Source organism: Chionomys nivalis, chromosome 5, assembly GCF_950005125.1.
Source record: "Chionomys nivalis chromosome 5, mChiNiv1.1, whole genome shotgun sequence".
Lineage (NCBI taxonomy): Eukaryota > Metazoa > Chordata > Mammalia > Rodentia > Cricetidae > Chionomys > Chionomys nivalis.
In genome coordinates, this window is record NC_080090.1 from 66,302,583 (window position 1) to 66,325,555 (window position 22,973).

The 22,973-nt window shown below is 44.8% G+C and overlaps 1 protein-coding gene across 10 annotated transcripts in view; it reads left to right on the forward strand.

Moving 5' to 3' along the window:
* Cacna1e (calcium voltage-gated channel subunit alpha1 E) overlaps positions 1-22,973 on the forward strand; it is a 476,043-nt gene that overhangs the window by 246,169 nt on the left and 206,901 nt on the right. For all 10 annotated transcript variants that reach the window (XM_057770437.1, XM_057770436.1, XM_057770443.1 and 7 more), the window contains exons 6-8: positions 3,894-3,997; positions 4,814-4,966; positions 6,079-6,260. In XM_057770437.1, coding sequence (XP_057626420.1) covers positions 3,894-3,997; positions 4,814-4,966; positions 6,079-6,260 — 439 coding nt within the window. The remainder of the gene's footprint in view (positions 1-3,893; positions 3,998-4,813; positions 4,967-6,078; positions 6,261-22,973) is intronic.

Genomic DNA, 22,973 nt, shown 5'->3' on the forward strand with positions numbered 1-22,973 from the left:
ATTTGAAAATGCTAACAAATAGCAAACGTTCTGTATTTGCCACCCCAGTGTCTCCTGAACATCTCTGCTATGGATCCTCATGGTGTGTTGTAATTATGTCCTCTAAGTGGCTGCTTCCATGGGACTATGTGTCAAGCGCCATTTCCTACCGCTCTTCCCGCCTGTCTTCCTGCATTGGACACGGTAGAGGTTTGCTGAGCTCTGTATACATCAACACTTAGGTTTTGCCGAGGTGGGGGTAGCTTCTAGTCTTTTATCTTCATCTCACTCTCCCTCCTATCATTTCTACCGAGGACATCCTGTGATATGGAGTTCCTTTTGGGTACCACGTCTTAGGACTATGTTATAAGAGCCTCATCAGACTCTAGATGTTGGACGATGTGTTCCCAGATGTTCTAGCTGCTCAGACATACCTATGTCTGAGTACCATACCAGCTTTGCTAGTCTCATCTTCTCACCAGTGAGTTCTGGGATACCTGTGGTCCCTATCAGTTATTGATTTCTGCAAATGTGTTAATTCTTTTTATCAATGAAGATTAGGTTCAGATCATCAAGCTGCTATTAAGTAAGCTTTTATTGTAAGCTATGAGGATAGGTTTGAGGGCACAGGTATCTCTGAAGTTGACTGTCAGGAGCACAGAGGACTCTATTAGGTACCCCAGGCCTGGGGAGGGGTGGATGAGAATGTCAAACTCCTCTAAGGCATAGTGATGCCTTGATGGAGATGGGAGCAGGGATTAATGGGAACACAGAGCAGGACCCTTTTCCTCAATGAACTTTGCACTCTGTGAATCTCATTGCTTCTAGCAGGTGACTAGGGAAGCCAAGTTATAGCTCCTGTCCTCAGGGGCTTTCTGAATAATATAAATGTAGAAGCAACCAATGGCTAAGTATATTTTAAAAGCTCTGTGACTAATATTCCTGCACTGGAAGAAAAAAAATTTTCTAAGCAACAAAACAGCTTGAGAACATAGGTTGGGTGAGGTTCTGCTTGTTTGTTTGCAGTGGGAAATGAATTTAGTCAAGAGCACCCTTGATGGTGGGAGAGTGAAAAACACGTCTTATGGATGACTATGTGATCCCCCTGGAATAAATAACACATTCTTTCCTCTGTCTTTCACGCTAGCTTTTCTCATATGCCCTTTCCCACGTGAGTTTGCCTGCACGCTTCCCTGACACTTGCGTCTCCGTTAGCTTTTATTTCTTATTTTCCTCCTTGTCTGCATCTCCACGTTTTTACGACTTCTCTTTGGCGTCCCACTCTCCTGTCTTCCTACCACGTTTTTCGCTGTATGTTTGTGCCCTCTTGTAACACTGACTCCTGTCTCCACCTCCATGTTCTACAGCCTACCTGTCACACCCAGGCCCGGGGAGGAAAATTTCACTTCCAGCAGTTCTTTGTGCGATGTGAAAGAACATCTGAGTGTCTGGGTATCCTAGGAAACCGAACTCTGGTTTCTGAGCCCAGTGGATTCCTCACACTGTGTTTGTGAGACACAGGGAAGGGAGAGGCTCGCACCTGGGCAGCGGAGAGGCTCAGTGTTGGGGCCAGCCTTTGTTCAGGGGGAAGCAGAACAATGGCCCTGTTTTCCTTCAGTCTCTATCCCATTACCTAGCCTTGAAGTTTCTTTCTTTTTCTCTTTTTCTCCCTTTTGTCTATTTCTGTCATATTTTTCAGTTCCATTTTCTATATTTCTCTTTGTTCTTTTTCCTCTTTAGAAGTTATGCCGTCCCCTCCCCAGCGTCCTTCTTTGACTTTGTAAGCGAGAATCACTAGCAGTGTCTGGGATTCTGCTCATCCCTGGCTTTTCTTTTCAGAGGACGACGTGGGGGTTGGGGTCAGGAAGGATGGAAACCGCTGAGAAAGCTTGCCTGTGATGGGTTCTTCAGGAGAGTAGGAGTACTTTTTTTCTTTTGAGATTATGTGAGGACAGATTACATAATTTTTTTTTTTGCTTTTGCATGTGCTTTGTATGTATGTGTGTTTATGCATGTGGGTAGGTGCCAACACAAGCTTTTATGTTGCTTGTGTGTGGAAGTCAGAGGACAACGTCCATGTATTGGCCCTAAGGCATATTCTACTCTTTGTTTGAGACAGACTGGTGACCCTGGGATTTTAGGAACCCACCTATTTCTGCCTTCCATCTGGCACTCTCCAGCCTTGCAGGTGTGCCTTACCATGCCTGGCTTTGTAACGTACGCTTGGAGGTGTGAAATTTAGGTTCTTATATTTGCAACCTAAGTATTTTAGTAACTGTGCTATCTCCCCTAGTCCAAAGTATAAAAGCTGAAATCTGAAAGTTATCTCCACCACTCATCCCAATCGCCTAAATCCAGTGTGGGCTTCCTCCTCCTGTCCTAATGTGAGCTGTGCAGCTTCAAATGCTTGATTCCTGCTAAGATCGGGGGTGTGCCACCATGCGGAGAAAAGCCTGTGGCGTTGGTAGGCAGCCCTGTGTTCACAGCCATCTCTGTGTCTGTCGTCCTGGATTGGCATTCTCAGTACCTGTTGATCTGGCATCTGCTTCCTGGAGCCGTAAGGCCTTTCATATGGCTCTCTTTGCCTACATTTGAAATCTTGCAGAGAGCCTCCGCAAAGAATAGTTAAATCAGCCATTCTTGCTACTATGCCGTTTTCCAAATGAGTCGTTTCCCAGTGCTTCTGAATAGAGGGGCTAATCTTGGAGAAGTTGTGAGGGATAAAAGTTATTAGCCCACAAAACAAAGAATAAGCTGGCAAATTTAAGTCAATATTATTGATCTTATGTCTGAACCAAGGTCAATTTTGCACTTTATAGTTTCCAGTACACACACACACACAAAAAAAAAAAAAAAAAAAAAAAAACCATAGTTTCTCACTGTGTAGCCTAGTCTGGTCTTGAACTTGCAGTCCTCTTGGCTCCGTTTTGTAAGTGCAGTCATTACAGGCATGCATCACGATGCTTGGCCCAGAACACTTTTCATCTTCAACATGGTGTAATTTTGTGTCTAAAACTAGGCCATCGTACTCCTCTATTTTATAGATGGAAAAAAGAAAGACACCTGGAGGTTGAGTGACTTGTATCACGTGACTAGTTCTCTGGGCCAAGACTTACACCTAATCCCACTACTGCCTAGTCGCCAGCTTTACCACTCACAAGCATACGTGCGCCCTTGTCCCCACAAGGTACCAGCATTGTCACTGGGTTATATGCAGTGCATTGTCTCATTGATACTTGCTCTACACAGTCTAAAAGCATTTGTGTGGATTTGTGTGTGTGTGTGCTTCTGGGTATGACTGTTGAAGGTGGGAAAATGAAAACAAAGAAACCCAGTCCAGGTCAAAGAATGGTTTGGGGGCAATTATAAAACATATTAATAATGCATAATGACATAGGTATATAGCTCCCAGTCATTAAAGGCAGTATAATTTATTTATTTGGTAACAATTCTGAGTGTCAAGGAGGAGAAGAGTAAGTTACTTCTTCCCTGAAGTTAATCCAGGAAAATTCCTTAAAGTGGACAGGAGATGGGAATAGGGAACTTTGAAATTAAAAACAAAAAAGGGTCTGGTAACATGGAGAAAGGGAAGGAATTTTGCGAGGGGCAGAGGAAAGTGAGGGACCAGGTTTGGCTCAGGTGTGGGTCTTATGTTGGAGACGGTGCGTTCTGCTCATGGTTTGGGACGAGGACGCCAGTATGATGGTAACTTCTCTGCACAGTGAAACCCAGATGGCTATATTTAATTCCACTCGACACCACTGGTGATTCAGCCAGGCTCAGGTGCGCCCACATGCAGCTGGCACTAGCTTTGTGTACTTTCCAGGCAGAGCCTGCTCAGCCCAGCCTCCCCTGAAGTAGGAGGGGCCAGACAGGCTGTGATAACCTTGACTCTTTTGTGTCTCTGCCCACAGCATCCTGGCCACTGCGGGAACCCACTTCAACACCCATGTGGACTTGCGGACCCTCCGTGCTGTGCGTGTCCTGAGGCCCTTAAAGCTCGTGTCAGGAATACCTAGTGAGCACCTACTTTCTTCTTTTTCATTGTCTAGTGTCCTCAGTTGGATGCAGGATATCTGTCAATATAAGATAGACAGTCTTTCTGGAAGGAAGCCCTGGACATGCAGCAATTGTGCAAAGCATTGTACTTATAGATTTAACATTTTCTCATATTTAAATAATAATGGAAATTTTTTTTAAAAAAACAAAAGTCAGGAAACAACAGAAAAGTAAATGTAGACCATTTCTTATTGTATCACTCAAAATAAATGCTAATTTGATGTATTTTCCCTATGCATTTTAGTATAATTGTAATCATTATATGTGTGTAGTTTTACCTGCTGAAATAAGTGTGTTACTTTCCTGAGGTTAAAAAGTCTTACACGTGTTGTCAAAGGCTATTTATTTGCTGATTAGTGTTGTACTTCTTCCCCACTTGGCAGAGAGCTGGGTCTGAGAAAGAGTAATAGAAAGGTTCAACTTTATTCTTATTTTGTAGGATTTGTACCCTAGCAGGGGTTGCACTAATGTTCTTGGAGCAAGAAACATGGACTGATGAATTTAATCTGTGAAGGGGATCTACCAGTTAGCATGGAGGAAACAGAAAGGGTAATAATGTTGGCAGGAGTGAGGAGGAAGGAAAGGGAAGGACACAGGAGGTGACAGTCTTCAGCTTGACTTTTCTTGGTTATCTCTTTCTGAATGGCAGCTGTCATCTCAGGATTGATGGTTCCTTTTCCATGGAAGACTTGCCCTCCTACGAGAGGGAAAACAAATCTACCTTGTCAGAGGGCCATGAATGAGGGCTCTATTTGATTCCCTTTCCTCTCCATAGGCCTGCAGATTGTGTTGAAGTCCATCATGAAGGCCATGGTGCCTCTTCTGCAGATTGGCCTTCTGCTCTTCTTTGCCATCCTCATGTTTGCCATCATTGGCTTGGAGTTCTACAGTGGCAAGTTACATCGAGCATGCTTCATGAACAATTCAGGTAAGGGCTTTGTTTTCTGTCTTCTGTTTTCCCACTTCCCCTGTTCGGTCATGAGCGTAATTTCAGGGCATTTGGAGCTGCGCTGAAAAAGTATACTCTATTCCAGCCCTAGAATTGCAGTCAGAAACTTCCTAGACTCTGTGGCCTTTTGAGGTAAAATCAGCCTAAAGATCCGCGTGACAGTTACATTGCAAAACACGTAGCCTCCTTGTCTGTAGTTGGAGGATTCTAAGAGGTGGTCTCAGCTTTTCAGATTCATGGTAGAGGGCTTTTAGAATACATACCAAAGCCATCAGTCTGGTTCAATGCTCTGGAGAACAGAATCTTTGACCCACAGACCAGTGGGACCCTGGAGACCAGAATCAGATGGGGGGGGGGGTTTCCAGTGGATCAGCAAAGAGAGCTTTCTTCTGTGCTGGCTCACTTTGGTCTCCCCTCTCTGTGAAAGAACAGAGGGAGCTCTGAGGTTGGCCTTGGCAATTGTGGGATGCATATAATCCTATTTCCTATATATTTGTGTTTTAATTGTTCTTCACAAGCCAAATAATATACTCTAGGAAGAAAATAAGGGAGGGAGTTGGGGCGATGAAGGATAAGTTAAAGAATCCTAAATAGGTACCATGTTTTTATGAAAATAATCTCCAAATAATTTTTTTTACCTTTAGTTTTAAAACCAAAAATGTACACCTGAAAAGCAAAATAAAGTTAGCAAAATAAAGCAGCCATTGGTTTTACAACTGTCCCAGAGAAACCTAGGGAGAACCAAGGTCCATCCTGATTCCTTGAGTTGGAAAATCAGAGAGATTTTGCCGTTACCTCAAGCTCTTCTGTGTGAAGCAGCCCCGTGAATTTCTGTGGTAGTGCAGCCCAAAGAAGAACTTGGTTGGGATCTGAAGAAGATAGAGGCCCTGTTTTTCTCCAGAAGCATTTTGAATTGCACAAGGGTGTGAACTGAGAGGTGTAGAGAGGCCAGGCTGGGAGAGGGCTTGAGGCATGATGGGCTAGCTTCTGTCTGTGGCAGGAGAATTGCTTGCTTGTGTCTTCCTAGGATCATTTCCAGTTCATGCTAAGCACCATATGGTTTGTCTCCCACTCTCTAAATATATCCACAGGTATTCTAGAGGGATTTGATCCTCCCCACCCGTGTGGTGTGCAGGGCTGCCCAGCTGGATACGAATGCAAGGACTGGATCGGCCCCAATGACGGGATCACCCAGTTTGACAACATCCTTTTTGCTGTGCTGACTGTCTTCCAATGCATCACGATGGAAGGGTGGACCACTGTGCTGTACAATGTGAGTGAGCCGGTGGATGGGAGGGTAGTGGCGTAGGATACGGTGGAACCCTGGTGCTATTTTGGTTCCTCTGGGACAGGAAACGTTGGGGTTGTCTGTATTCAACTTGGGAACATAGCAGAGCCCAGTGGGTCGTGTCCCCCTTTTGTTTGTTTTTTTTTTTTTTTTTGCTGAGTGGAAGTATGTGTCTTACTGCATCTGGTAGACCGCGTTCTGTCATTCTGTCCCGGGGTGAATGAACAAGTCAAATCAGATTACCTTGTTGTGGAGGGTTTTGGATCTGCATGTTGTAGTGGAGCATAGTGGGGTGTTCTAATAGGTGCAAGGCTCTGTTACTGTCCCCAAAGGGCTCACCATCAGTTTGGAAAGCTGTTCTAGTGGTTTGCAACCCCAGCGGCCCATTAGAGTCAGCTGGGAGCTTTAAATATCATACTGCCTGGGCTTCACTCCAGGCCAATTAAGTAAGAATGTCTAGGGGTAAAGGCCTGTCATTGACGTTTTTTAAAGCTTCCTAGCTGATTTTAATATGCAGCCACTGTCAAGAACTACTGCATTACATGCCAGAGAAAGCATGGTGACTGTGAGCCTCATTAGAAAGCTCTCTGAAAATCCGCGTTCCTAGGCCTCTGCCCTGGAGATTCTGACTTTGGGTAGCTGTGTATCATTGGTGAACAGTGCTTTTGATGGAGGCCTCGGTGATTCACATGGTCAGACACATTGGAAGGTCCTGAGTTGGTGTAGGAGATGCAACTGTCCAGTTGCCTGGGAGGAATGCTGGGAATACCAGCAAGGAGACGGAAGCTAGACTAAGCAACCACGCTGTCTCTTCTGCCTTGCAGAGTCTGGTTTTAATAAGTCACTCAAGGCATGGGGCAGAGCCTAAGTTCAATAGTAAGCATGGGGGGAGGTATACTTTTTGATGTTCATGGGATATAAGTGGGCAGAGGGGGCAAACCAATATGAGAAGGCACTTATGAAGGATGGTGTCCTCTGTGTTTTTGCCTTCAGCCGTTGTCGGACAAGTCAGATACAATTGGAGTGATGATCCAGCGCATGCGCACTTCCTTCACTTGCCTTTATCACAAGGGTCCCCCTATTCCCTTCTGTTCTTCTCTTAATCTTCTTAATCTGATCCTACATGTACAAAACTAATTAGGTGGCCAGAGTGTGACTTATATGGAAAGCAGTCATTGGGAGATAAGGGAAAGAACAAAGATGGTATGAGGCCTGTACATGTAGATACTTAGGAACTGAGTGACCATTGCAGTCAGACCCTTTGATGCTTAGATTCCAATCTATGGACGCTACCAGCTAAGGATGTAAAATTTTCTACAACACGTTAGGTTATTTAGGTCTAGGATGGCAGCACCCAGACTGAACATCTATAGACAATTTTGTTTTTGTCATTATCTCCTGAACTTTACAGTACAGATATTTCCATATCATTTGCATTTGTATTAGACATTTTAAGTAACAGATAAATTATTTAAAGTCGTGGGAAGTTGGATACAGTTATATGCAAATACTGTGCCATACATGGGACTTGAGAAACCTCACATTTTGGTATCCATGGGAGGTCCGTACACCTATGTTCTACAGACACCAAGAAATGACTGAACTAATTTGGATCTATTCCTATACAGGATGAGCAAGATACAACTGAGAAATTTAACAAGAGAGAGCTACAGGCTGTTGTGCAAACATTGCAGATGGTAGGATAGAGGTTTCCAGTACCAGGAGATAGATATTCAGCAAGTTATAGGGTGCTGTGACCCAGAAACCCCCAGATGATACTCTGGGATTCTTATTAGCTGTGGGAGGTTGCAGGGCACAGGAGACAAGCATGGTAAAGATAGTCACTTCTCATTCGAGATGTGAAGATTGTCTTCAGGCAATGCCACTAAGATTAGCCAGGAACCTCAAGAAATTTTATAGCACTGGCCTGGTAGTGGCTGGTGTCACTTGTGGGGCTTTGAAAGTGATGAACTTCAATTAGATGTGTAGACTCACCTAAGTGATGTGATAAATACATGGAAAGCCCCAAAGGAGAGGTGTTGCTTTTGAGGATAGAGGTGTGATCTGCCATGCCTCTGGTCAAGGATCAGGTGGTTCTGAGACAGGCAGGAGGGAAACAGATGAGCCTCTCATCGTTCTTGTGTTAATTCATTTGCTCATTCATTTATTTCTGCACTCATTGACCGAGAAGATACTCTGTATCCAAGCACTGCTAAAACACTAGAGAGATGGCAGTCGGGGCGGGGGAGGGGCATGGTCCTTACTGTCATTATTCTCTCTTCCAATTCCCATCTCTCCAGTTATCGGTCAGTTGTAGCGACAGAGGCTACACAAAGCAACAGTGCTCTTGCTCTCCCCTGGCGTTTTGATCCATGAAAGAATCGGGGAGGAAACAGGGTCACCTACAGATCCCCTGAAGCCTTTCATCACAGCGGTTCCCAGGGCTGCAGACTCACACCCTCTCTGAAGTCCAACCTGTTAGTCAAGGAACTGAAGCCTCCTGCTAGCCTTGTTGGTTGGCTCTAGGCATAGGGGAACCGGTAGGACAATAGGGTTGGTTCCTCCAAAATAAGCTGGCTACACACAGGCAGAAAGAACTCTGTGTACTCTGAAAAACATCACTTCCCCAAGCATTGGAGCTAGGAGCAGGGCATGGAGCCAGGCATCACTGGCAGAAGTGATAGTCAGACTGGGGTGGATAGCTGCATCTTGACTCAGGAGACGTTAGATGAAAATGGCACTCAGTCTTCAGTGAGTGGAACAAAGACAAAGTCTGGATTCTCTGAAAGAACCATCAAAACTGACCTCATTTGGGCAAGGACTTGGGGTGTGAAGTAAGGCCAAGGCAGAGCTGTGATGAGGAGATGGGCACCCCTTGCTGACTTAGGCCTCCTGTGCCGAAACTGAACTAGTCCTCTTCGAAAGAAAAGGGGTTTGGGACAAGATAAGAGCAGAGATGGTGTAGACAAATACATCTGCCAGTCCTTTCCCCGTGTTTGCTCTCCTGGACAGCCTCTTGTCAGGGCCATGTGGAAACAAGCACCTGGAAATGGCAGAAAAGTTTCATGCTTGAGAATTGTATTTTTTAATCTTTGAAAACCAGTGAGGTTATTTGGGCTTCTTCTTCCAGGCCTGTGAGTGAGGAGTTACTTATAGGAGCATGGGTGACTCAAGGCAGCTGTGCCACTGAAGAATCTGCCCCAGCAGGGGTGCCAGTTCATGGAAACTGCATACCTCAAACTCTCTGACCAACTTGTAGACAGTGTGGCGGGCTGGACAGTGTCCTTCCTCTTCATAGCGGTTGTTAATGAGTATATAACTTCAGAGAGAGAGCTTGTAGATCTTTTAAGTTTTATTTTGTGAGTGTTTAGATCCCCTTCCTCCCTCAAGAATTTTCATGTAATTTAAACTTTGACATTATGATGACAAAATGTGTATGCACACACATGCAATTTATGCACCATGGAACTGTGAACAACTAATCAACTTAATATCATAAATGCAAGTATGTGTGTCTTGATATTTTACACAGGAATCACTGCCTCCAATAAATACAGACATTAAGACAAGGCAACCACTATCTACCAATTCTGCTGTCCCTTCTTTCCAATGATTGCAACAAGTATGCAAGACTAATTGGCCCTAGTTACATTCAGACTAGTAAGAGAGCCATTGCAAAATGTCCTCGAGCATGAGGGCATTTAGCCATTTTATCTAAAATGTTATCCCAGTTTCCTCTCTATTGCTACAATAAACATCATGACCACATTTTGCATGTGACTTAGGAAAAGGATTCCTTTGGCTTATACTTCCAAGCAGGAACTCAAAGGAGAAGCCATTTTCTGGCTTGCCCACAGACTGCCCAGGGAATGGACGGTGCTGCCCACTGTGGGGTGGGCCCTCAAATAGCAATTATGAAGAAAATCCCCCCCCCCCCAGATATGCCTACAGGCCAGTGTGATCTGGGCAATCCTTCAGTTGAGACTCCCATCTCAGATGACTCTGGGCTGTGTCGTGTTGACGATTAAAACCAACTAGGAAAGTTGCAAAGGTTTTTGTCCCTTTTCTCCTTCTACACAGACTCTTCATAAATGCCTCTGGTGACCTCACATCACTGTCGTTGACTACTCTTAGCTTCATTTGTGTGCGCCTTCTCTCATTACCATGCTACACTGTAAGGGGATTAGTCAGGGGCGCATTGTCAGGGCTCTGTGGAGTATACCCAGGCTTAGTTTAGTCTTTACCAAAATTGCAAGTCTCCTTGGTCAAATTCCAACTGTATTCTTGGCTTCCCTTCCTCCTGTGATAACAGAATACAAAAGTGTTCAGTTCTGCTGGCTGCTTCTACCTGTTTGGACTACGGCTCCCAAAGGTCTCCTCAACTCACAAGCTCTCCCTGGCACTTACTAATTTAATTGATTTTATTTATCCTAAACCTGATAGGTGTTCCTTTTCTAGCACAGCGTGTTCTTTCCCTCATCAGTACAGTTCACTCAGCAAATGTTCCTTTGGCTTGAGTCTTAACTTTTAATCCTCTTCGGTGAGGCTTGATGTGGCCAGGAGAATGGACTTTCTCCTGATTTGGACCTGAGCTGGCGTTCTTGTTTTGTGCTGTCTGCTGATTTTGTCTGTCGTTCTCTTGCTTTAGGACTAACATTCTGATTGCCAAGGTTCTCGGCCCCTAGCTGCAGTTGTCCAGGACTCTGCTATCAATGGCCAGGCTTTCTGTTTGTTTGTTACAAATGACTGTAGCTGGATTTGCTTCTGTTCTCGCTTACTGTTGATCCAGATGTGCATGTCGAGCTGTGCTGTTTCTCCAGCTTTGTAGTTTGCCTGTCTCTGCACAGGATGTTCCGAGCAACTGTGGTGGGAGAAGTCTTTGAAGATTTTACTGGCTTTTTGACAAAAAGAGGAAACTTACAGTCTGGGTGCTTTTGAGAGCTGTCTTCACTCCCCAGAAATCCTTTGGCTTATCCCGTGGCTTTCTTTTATCCTGCCTTCTAGCTGTACAGTTAGTATTTGTTGAATTTGTTAACATATGTTCTATTTGCCTCACTGAGATTTTGCTCAGGTGTATGATATACAAGCATGTTGGGGGGAAAACACCACCATATCCCAGAGCAAATGAAAAGAATTTCTTTTCGGAGTAACCCTGCTTTGGTGATGTCTATAGAAGACAGCACAGACTGAAGGATGGGAGACGAGGGACCATGTTTAATCTTTGCTTCGGTTATCTGTCCTCTATCACCTCCTCCGCACGCTTTGATGATAGGAGGACATCTGTCAAAGCTATCTGACAGATGAGTGGCAGGAGCAGTGATCCTCTCATGGAGCTAGGATAATGAGGTACCCCCATCTGCTTTAGGAACTGACCCAGGATCGGGTTGCTAACATCTGGGAACACTTGGAGACAGTATCACTCATGCTCTAGAATCGACCATTTTTCTTCACATTCCCTGTCTGCCATCTATACCTCTCTGTTCTTGTGACTGGCCCTGTCATATAGGTGATGTGTGGATTCTGTTACCTCTGTATGTTCACCTGTGACTTCTCTGATTAATGGAAAGATTGTAAGTGGATCCTGGAAGTGGGTCGCTCCCTCTTCTGTGAAGGCTGCAAGGTAGAGTGTTCTTAGTGAGGAGCTACAGCTTCCTCCTCATTGCTCCCAAGGCCCTGGCAGAACATCTTAGTCCCAAGTTCTTCAAGGAGAGAAGGAGACTGAGAGAGAGATTGCTTTGCAAACTCACAATAAAGGCTTTCCTCTCCTCTCATAGGTATTTACAGACTCATACATTAACTTGCTATTAACTTAGAGTTTTTTTTTTTTGTTTTGTTTTTTTGTTTTTGGTTTTTTGAGACAGGGTTTCTCTGTAGCTTTAGAGCTTGTTTTGGAACTAGCTCTTGTAGTCCAGGCTGGCCTCGAACTCACAGAGCTCTGCCTGCCTCTGCCTCCCGAGTGCTGGGATTAAAGGCGTGCGCCACCACCGCCTGGCCTTCTTGAGTAGTTATTGGGTGTCAGGACCATTGTAGATGCTGGGGATAGAGCAGAGTCCCCACATTCATGGACTTTCCATCTCAAGGAAATAAGTTCAGAATAAAAAGCAAACAAATGGACTATAGCAGATAGTGATAAAAGCTGTGGAAATAATTAAAGTGGAGAAAGGGAAAAGGTGTCTTCACTTTGAAATGAAGCTGTGGGTGGGACCGTCCTGAGAAGATGGCATCTGAGTGACGGCTTGAAGCTGGTAATGGAATGAACTAAGTGGTTTTCTTTCTTGTTTTTTTATGTCCCACATAGCTGAGACAGAATCACAAAGACCCTGAGATGGGTATGTGCCTGTTACATTTGCAGAACAGCACAGAGGCTGGCATATCGGAGTGCAGGCAGTGATAGCTAAAACCAGGGGAAGGAGGAGGGTACAGAGTAGGCAGCCTGATCCCATGGACCTGGTGACCATCTTAGCATCAGTGAGCTGGAATGCAAAGCGGGGGGTGGTATTGGAGGACAGAAGCAGCATGGCCTGTGTTGCAGTCTAAAAACCCTGAGCCTTTGCTAAGAACAGACTCTAGAGGAGCAAGGCTGGAAGTAGGAAGACAAGTTAGGAGGTCAATGAACTGACCCAAGGCAGCAAGGTAGGGACTGCTATCAGGGAGGCAACACTGTAGGAGGTAAAAGGTGGATGGTTCTGGGTGTGGGTTAAGGTTGCCATGGCATCCTCTGGTCGACTTGTAAGAGCGAGAGAAGGTAGAGGATTGGAGTTACCAGTAGATAGTAGTTTGAATAAAGAGTAAGAGTTGAGTTTGGGCACACTGAATTTGCCACACTCATTTGGTGTGGTGGGAAGACTATGAAGTTGGAGAAATGGATTCAGCATGGGAGCATATGTAGGACATATCACTTGAGAGGTTCTCAGGGTCTGTATGGTAGCTGAAGTTGTGGGACCATAAAGGAAGTGAGTATAGAGTAGAGAACAGGGGAGATCCTGTTGCTGAGTTCCAAGGGTAAGGTGTTGGGGAGGTAAAGAGTCACAATCAAAAGTGACTAAGAAGGAGCAGCAAGAAAGTGTGATGTCCCAAGGCCCCATGGAAGAGGGTGCTTAGAGGAGAAGGAAGGAGAGGACGAGAAAGTCAGCTCTTTGAGACACGTTCCCGTTATATCAACAGCACTTTGAGACGCATTCCCGTTATATCAACAGCACGTGAAGTGGATGCTGTCCTGTATTGCCTTGTGGCTAATCTCTTAGAGATGTATATGTTACATCTGTAGGCTCATATTTCCTCTTTCAAAAACACTGTGCTCATTTGAGTCAAATGCTTCCAGTGGATTCAAAAAGATGTGGGCTGAAAATGAAAAACCCTACGGCAGGGACAGTTAAGGGAACGTGGAGAGGGAAAGGGAGAGGGGCTGGCAGACAGAGTGTTGGGAGATGGTATACATTCTCCTCCAATTCCTTCTGTTTTCTCAGTAAAGCAGGAGCTGAGGTCATCAGCTGAGGGGCTGAGGAGGAAGATGTTGGAGGTTTGAGGATAGGATGTAAATGAGCTTTCTCAAAGTGTGAGGAGTAAATGGGGTAGGAAAATGGCCTGATTTCTGTGCAGCATCCAGAACCCCCTTGGCGTCAGTGGTGATGAAGTCCATGGGAGACTAGTGAACAGCATGGAGTGTCTTCCGTAAAGACCATAGCCACTTAGTTGCAAACAGTGGTAGCTGGAGATCTGGCTTTTTCCAAAGCAATTTTGCCACATGAGTTCACTCAGTGGGAGAGGGCCAGGCACATGCTTGTAGCTGGGCACTGGAATCTGGGCTGGGTAAAAAGAAAAGAGGTAGGGGGGAAATTGTCAAGGGGAGAGTGTGGCCCTTTATGAAGTCTGGCTCAAATGTGCCAGGCAAATTCAGTCTATGGAGTAAACTGGGAAAGCTGTTTCATTTCTTAGAAGTCGCAAGGGGGTTTGGAACTGAGAGTTCTGATTTGTCACTGGGTGTCTTACCTGTCCTCATTAGAGTGAACATGAACACGCTTATGGTATGCTGCCCGTGTACAGAGAAGCCATGATTGCAGGCACCCTGCACACCATCTAAGCCAGCAATTCTCAACCTGTGGGTTGTGACCCCTTTGTGGTCGAACAACATTGTTCTAGGGGTTGCCTAAGACCATCGGAAAACATAGATATTGTGAGTCATAATAACAGCAAAATTAAGGTTATGGAGTAGCAATGAAAATGATTTTATGGTTAGGGGTCACTATAACATGAGGAACTGTACTAAAGGGTTGCAGCATTAGGAAGGTCAAGAACCACAGCTAAGCCCCTCAATCCCAGTGAGCTTGGGCCTGCTTCTGCTAAATTCCAAAGGTTTTTTGAGAACATTTAGGGACTTAAAGCCCTCAGGCCTGCCATCTGCCTCACTATCATCATATACCTGGATATAATTTCCCCCCTCAATTGACTTTTTAATGAATTAGCTTCTTTGTGTCTGAGTGCATGGGGCTGGTGCATGTGCACATAGGTATATGGAGTCAGATGCTGATTTGAGTGTCTTCCCCAGGTGTTCTCTATCTTCATTTTGAAACAGGGTCTCTCACTGTACACAAAGCTCACCCATTTGGTTAGAGCAGTTGGACAGCAAGGCAGAGATTCCTCCTGTCTCTACCTGCCCAGTGCTGGCATTATAGGCACACGATGCCACACTCCGCTTTCGTGTGGGTGCTGGGTATTAAACCCTAGCTCTCACAGCAAGCATATTACAGACTGAGCCATCTTTCCAGCCCCCAGTTTTAGGTTTTTAATTAGCACACAAAGTAACAAGTTTCTTTATGGCATTTGCACACATACTTCGCTTTGGTTAATACCTCCCCTTCTCCCTGCTGCCCCCCCTTCTCCTCCTCCCTCCTCTCTAGTGTTCTCCCTCTACTCTATCTCCACCTGTCCCCTATCATATGACCCGGATGTACCACTCCTGGACATATGCCCAAAGGATTCACAGAGCTGTTTGCACATTCATATAGACTCCTGTTTCTTTCACAAAAGCAAGGAGATGGAAACAGCCTAGATGTCCATCAACGAACGAATAGGTAATGAAACTATAGTATATACACACAATGAAATTTTATCTATCTGTACAGAAAAATGAAATCATGAAACATATAGGATGATAGGTAGAACTTGGAAATGTTATATTAAGTGAGAACTCCGACTTAGAAGGACAAATCCATTATGTTCTTCCTCGTGTAGATCCTATCTTCTAATTTTTATATATGTATATTTATGTGTGGGTAACAGGAGATGCTAAGAAGGTAGAAGGGGACCTATGAGGGGGAAACATCGAGGCTTTAAGGAAGGGAGGGAAGGTTAGGGAACTAATAAACACATGTAGGATTCAGAAGTGAAAAGAGGGCTGTGCGGGGTGGAAGGAAGCTTTTCAAAAACACGAAGTGCTGTGGCAGCCTGTTCCCTTGGCTAATCACGTGTCCTCTCTGGAAGTCCTGCCATGCACCCTGCTGGAATCATCATTTCATTCTCAGGCTCCTTGTATGGGAAGAGACAGGTTTTCTTTCTTGCTTATGCTTGTCTTGTTCCCATTCATCGCTGTCTCCGCCTTGAAACCGTTCCTACTCTCTGTAGATCCATCTTGATTTCTTAATAATTTGTCAAACCAGGGATGCCATCATTTTTGGGATGCGTTCCAAGGGCGCTGTTTGCCTCCTGATCTGGTGCCTGAATTTCACACCATGCACCAGGCTGGGCTCCCAGTCTTTTGTCTGCACAGGGCCATTAGGCTGGCTTGGGGCTCCTTCGCTTGCTTTTAGCCCGCTCTAATACACAGTTTAATAGCGGATCCATGCCTCGGGTGCCTGATGTGTCACATAGCCATGGGCTATGATCTCCCTGTTTGGAGACAATGCTGAGCTTTAGGTGATCTGTCCCCAGGCCTCAGGGACAGAAATTAACTGGAGGTGGCAAGTGGTGACTCAACACTCATTTCAGGTACTTTTCACTGAAACATTCTGGAGCCAAATGCTTTCAGAATCCCAGCCAGGCAGTGATGGCTTAGTGACAGTTCTTGACCCATTGGGAAAGCCAAGAGGCCTCTAATTTTTCCTCAATCATTCACTTGAAAAAAAATTATTGTGCAGTGCTTTTCAGGACCCCCAGCTGTGGCCCATCTTAAAATCATGCAGGACCAGACTCTGTAATTTCAGATCAATGGGTCCTGCCCTGACCCAGTATTACATAGTCCCAGAGGTAGAATGAAGGAGTCCGTTTTAACAAGCTCCCGCAGGATTCTGAGGCCATGCCCTAAAGTTTGAGAACCACTGTTCTACATGACTGTAATTGCCAAGCACTGGGAAAGAAGACAGCCCGGAGAGTGCAAGGGTGTCAAAGGGAAAACACTCTCTGCCTCCAGCTGCACTTCCCACCAGGTGGGTTTTCATGGCTTCATGTATTGTCCACCGTTGGCTATTATACAGCAATTAGCAGAGAATGGCCACCCAGAAGGGGTGTCAAGTCATCTGAATGGGGATGCACAGACCCTCGTAACCACAAGGCAAAGGGAATATCGCAAATGGCTGGGAGAGAGACTCAGAGCTCTCTTGGAGGACCAGGGAGAATGGCTAACATAAAGGGAACTTCCGGAAAACCTGTGTAAACCTGTCCTGTTTAGTGTGAGGGCCAGGGAACAAGGGAATCTGGTGAGAGTGAGTTGCGTGCAGGCTACAGGATGAAGGTGACAGGGCTCTCCACACTCCCTAGGTGGGGGGGGGGGGGCATTGTTTGTCTAATATCCAATAGGATACGATTTTATATCATTTTAAAGGGCTAACGTGGAAGCTGATTTTACAAGGTTGTGGCCGTGGAGGGGGGGCTGGAAGGATAACCATCTCTCAGCTGTGTGAGCCTCCTTACATAATCCATGTTACAATTAGGCATTGGCTTTGTTCTCGGTTCCAGTCATGCCCCCTCTTCTCCCCTTCCCTCAGGAGGTTGATTTCACCTCAGCCTCTTCCAAAGACGAGATGGGGATGGACGGGAGCTTCTTCGCTCTCAGCTACTCAGGATCCCACTTGACTTTGGCGAGCCTTGTTGAAGAGTTTCTGAGAACTTCTTAAGCATCGTCTGTCCCCAAAAGCAAACAGGCTGTTCTGCACACATACAGAGGCAGAGGATGGAATTAACTGCATGGAAAGGATTTTATGAAAAAGACCAATGAGAAGAGTCTGGCTGATATGTGTATAGAATATGTCTGATGTTCTGGGAACTCACTGTAGTCAAGAGAAAGAAAGGAAGCCAAAATTATAAACCTGGCCACAGAGGACCTAGGAGGCCTCTGTCCTTCCTCACGTTCAGCCATTTCTGCATTCTGTCTGCTTTGAAAGGAAAGACCGAGGCAGGAACCTTTCATATTTTCACTGAGTAGTCTTCCTCAGCAAGAACAGATGAGATTCATCCCAGCAGCCTCTGGGGGTGGAGACAGGATATTTCTATTCCCTGTAGCCCTGGTTGTTTCTCTCTCTCTCTCTCTCTCTCTCTCTCTCTCTCTCTCTCTCTCTCTCTCTCTCTCTCTCTCTCTCTCCTCCATTCACCTCTAAGATACTGGTCCTTGTCCTAGACCGGGGACTTCCCCACTGAGATCCATGGATGATCTTTGGTAGCCCCTATAAAATTACTTTTAAATTATTTTAGTATAAATTGTACAAAGTAGTAAGTTCCTACACATTTACAATATACTTAGGTTTTGTTTTGATTTTGGGATTTTTCTCCTTGAGGATTCGTTCAAATATACAATAAAATATGAATATATATATATGTGTGTGTATATATATATATATATATATATATATATATCTCCCAATTTACCCTCTTCAACCCCTCCTTGTGTCCCTTTTAGGGCAGGGGAATCCTACCAGTAGCTACATTCTCAAAAATGAATGATGCTCTCACCTAGAAAGTATCAGTTGCCAATAAGAGGTGAGGCTTGGAGATCATCTCCACCATCTGTGCTGGAATTCTCCCTGGCTTGTTCTTGTGAAGGTCTTGCACAAAAAAACCACAGCTGCTGTGAGTCCATAAGGGTGACAGCCAGGGCAGATCCAGGGGACATCATTTCACAGTTCTTCTCCCCGTCCTCTGACTCTTCCATTCTCTCTGTCTTCTTGTCCAAGACGGTCCCTGAGCTTTGGTGAAGGGAAGTATGCGTAGGCTCAATATAGGCGTCTTATTTAGGCTGAGCGCTCAGTCTCTTAGTCTCGGCATTTTGACCAGTTGTCTTTTAGCTATCACATATCCTTGACTCAAGGTCCATTGATTATAAGATCTATCAAAAAATCCTGTAATAACATTTTAGGGGAAGAGAAACAGCCATTCCATTCTAGGTATTATTTCTCTCTGAATTCTAAAAATTTTAAGTATGAAGAACAACCTTGTAGAGTTGAGGAAATAGAAAAATTAAGAAAAAACTAATTTAAAAAGCTGCGTGTGATCTGTGTGCTCGAGACCACATTTCACTCTCAGAGGCTACCTGCGGTGAGCTGGCTTAATTTGTTTTTGGTGCAGACTATGGAGCCAAGCTCCCTCTGCCATCATCTCTGCACTCACTTGAACTTTGTGTAAATGTGCTATTGATTTAGAGAGCTTTCATTCTGTCTTAGTTTGTCGTCCTAAAGATGATGAAACCTGAACTCGTGTGCTTACCTGAAGTGGTGTGAGCTAGCCCACCCTTATTTTATTTCATGATTCAAGATCTTTTTCAATATGTGAAGCAAAATCAAACAGAAGTTAACTGGATGCCAAGGCTGGTCCTAGACTGCCACAGTCATCTGTCACTTCTGTTTCTAGTTGTCATCTTCCCAGAGACAACTGCAGTTTTTAAATAATACTAAAGAAATATTCTACACTGCCAATCTGTTTTTATGTAATGTATATAAGGCATTTATCCCCAAGATGTCTCCCTTTGTGAGTTTTATGTATTGAGATTATGATGATGATCTTGTTTTAAAAATATGATCTCTGATCCTAAAGGTGGAATAACAGACGAGTTAGGGGTCCTGGTCCCATCTTCACTCCCTTTGTGACTCAGGAAAATTTAAATGTTGCGCTTTTGTTTTCTTATCTATAAAGTGAGAATTATTATGATACTCCCCTCATAGACTTGTGTGGTGATTAAGTGAGATACTACAAATGTTGCTTTTTGCACATCCTGAATCATAATGGTGCCATAGTGTCTGATATTATTAAATATTTTTTAAACACCATGTAGAGAAGACAAGCAAAACATCTTCTTGCACAGCCTTCTTTACACATTTCCTGGTCCTCACAGGCTGTTCCCATCTCTGAGTCTGGCTACTTTGTACCTTTTATTAGCTTCTCTGCCAGCCTTGAATCCCTGTTCTTGGCATTATTGAGCTGCAGTTTTCTCTTGCAAAACTCCAGCGTACTTCCCCCACAGGGTGTTTCAGGGCTATGGTTAGGGAGGTCAGAGAGAAATCCCTCTTCCGAGCTCTTCTCTGAGACCTAAATGTCAGCAGCCTGCAGCTGTCACTTGCCCAGATTGCCCCGTCTACTAGTCATCTGTTAGGTGTTTGTGTCCCCTTCCCTGTCTAAATGTTCAGCCTTCCAGCATTAGCACCTTACCCTAGGCATCTACTGGTGGGTCTTCTTCAGACTGGCTCTGCAGACTTACCAAAGATATGCCAGCTGCTGGGCTGTCTTCAGACAGGTCAGCCCCATCAGGATGGGGATGCTGGTTTCCTACAGTGGAAGCCATCCTTACCACCACCACCACCACCACCACCACCACCACCACCACCACCACCACCACCACCACCACCACCACCACCACCACCACCACCACCACCACCACCACCACCACCACCACAGTCTCACCTTTATACCAGCTCAGCTCCCCCCTGTGGCTGATAGAGGGAAAAATATTCAGAGAAAAGTAGGGGAAAGGTAATTTGTTTCAGTGTTTACTGAGGGTTTGTGTATAATTAGCAGTTCATTTTTGTGACACAGTTGGCCTCCTTGGCTTGGAACCTGGCTTTGAAATACTCTTAAAGGGACCCGTATCTGGGAAGGAAGAGAAAGCATGCCCTAGTCCTGGTGATGACATGCCATCAAAAGCAACCCTCAGTTGAAGATTCTCTTCCCTCCTCTCCCCTCTCCTCCCTTCTCCTCCTTCTTTTCCCCTCTCCTCCCCTCCCTTTTCCCCTTTTCTTTCTTTCCTTCCCTTCCCCTCCCTTTCCTTCTCCTTTCTTTCCCTTCTTCCTCCTTCTCCTTTTCCTTCCCACCCCTCCCCCCTTCCCTTCCTCTTCCTCTTTTTTCCTCCTCTTTTTCTTGGGCCTTTTACCTGTTCCATTTTCACATCTGCTCATATCTGCTTGGGACACTGGGGAAGGATGGCTGCTGCCAGCCCTCCTGTCATGAGCCCCGTAATCACCAGTCAAATACTTAACCTCTCCTTCCAAGTATCAAATAGATGAACAAACAAATGTACATCTGTCTTTTCATCATAAGATGGGGGTAATGTGCCTGCTGCTCCTACCCTAAAGGAATTTTATCATAATTATAGAAGATACACCATATGAATGTACTTATGAAAGTGTGTTCTTTTCTTACTATGTGGATACTCTTTGTACGACTTTGCTCTTGTGAGTTAGGCACTTGCTGACTCCATTTTGCAGAGTTTTTCCTTGTTCAAGGAAGGTGATTGGTTGCATCAGGGGCAGGAACAACAACTTCTCATCCTATTCTCTATTCCTCCGTGTGTTTGCTGAGTCTCTGGTTCACGTCTAGAGTGCTCTCATGCCCTGTGTCCCTGCTTATAAACACAGTTGTTAATCATATCATCCACATCCAGGAAAACCCAGCTCTAGTGTAACAGTGACTCTGGAATGCCTTCTAGTGTCCAAACTAGTTCTTGCCAACTTGCATCTGATCCGGGTATCAGGGAATGCTGACTGTGCAGCGGAGTCCAGATTCCAATGTTTCAGGACTCTTCCCTGTTCACAGATGCCAAAGCAGCCTTGGATTCCTGTGTGGAAGTGTGTCCTTGAGGAGTGGTGCTGATCCTGTGGTGAGATCTTGATGAGCCTGATAGATTCAGAAAAGAATGGCCACGTAGCTTATCACAAAATTACATTTGTTTAACTTGAAACTGATTTAAAGAAAATTTGACATTGAATTCCTGTCTTGATGTGATAAAAAGATTAACTTGTGACCAGCCTACTTTCTTCTGACTTTGTTTTTATGGCAATCCTTTGATCTTTAAAGACTAAAAATAAATATTTTGCTTAGATAAATTTTATTCCTACAGTAGATCAATATAATCTATTAATGTAATTATATTGATACAAATAATTCATTTGTAGATGAATATAGCTATTAGCAGCTTGACACCCATGTTTTCTTTTCTGCTCTAATGACACTGAGGGTTGTGTATGTATATGTGTGTGTGTGCCTGCCTGTGTGTGCGCATGTGTGCGTGTGTGTTAAGAGGTATTAATAGTCATTTCTGTGACTTGTCACTAAATAAGTATCTTAGGGAACTGACTGGGCTGAACTAGTGAATTCATTAAGGAGTATGGCAGTTGTAGGCATTGCGTTACACTGAGAACACCTGTGTTCCATCCCAGGTTTTGTTTCTTTACCATTTCTGCCCCTTTGATGACTTTGGATAAGCCATTCGCCCTTCCTCTACTGTGAATTCGAACACAAACTCAGTACTTAGCTCCCACTGTAGCTGTGAAAACCAGGCAAGAATGGGGGAAGAGTGCTTTGCGAGCCAGGAATGCTTTATGGATGTACGCTTTTGTGAAAATAACCTAAGGTTGTGAGCATGCCTGTTAGTCTCTGCTGTTGAGATTTACTGTGAGGATGCTCCACCCATCATCTTCAACATGTCTTGACAGACATGGTCAATGGGATCTCTTGGAAATAAAGGTAAAATGTAGATCCAAAGTATTACTAGATCCTTCTCTTTCTTTTGTGTGCAAAACCTCATAATATCACAGCCTTTTCTGATCACTTCCTTGATAATGTAAAACACAGGCCCCTGACAGAATAGTTAATATAAAAAACAGATTTCTAGGTAGTGCAGAGACCAAAGGGAGCATGGGAGCTTGAATTCTTTTCCACGAGACTCCATCATATCTGAATGATTATGGGATGTACCCACCTTTCTTTGAGGGTGCCCCTCTCAGATGCCATCAGCTACCTTATCAAACTAGAGATATCAGCTCCCCTAACCATATGGAAAGAAAGGGAAGCAGACATGTGCCACCCAGAGTCACACGTGTATGGACATGTCCCCCAAACAAGAGCAATGCTGGAGGAGTCAGCTAAGTTGCTATCAGCGACTTCCCTTTCCCTTTTGCTGTGCTTCTAGTCAGGCCTCTGTCACCCACTTTCCTCTCTAGGTGACAGGCTGGTTGTCCTTAGCAGATGACGTTGGGGTGGTAGGTAGGAAAGCCCTCAAGTAATGTGCTCCAGGACCGAATTATGAAGGAACAACAGCAAGACACCAGCGATTGGGTCACTGTGACAACTCCTCAAAGAGAAGTTTCTGTGGCTTCCAGCACCTCAGATCCCATTGCCTAGATTTCAGAAGTCTTGTCCATACCCCTTTCTGTGCTACAGAACTCTTCCGGTGAGCATCCCCACCCCAGCTCATCCTGCCATGCCCAGGAAAGGTTGACACAG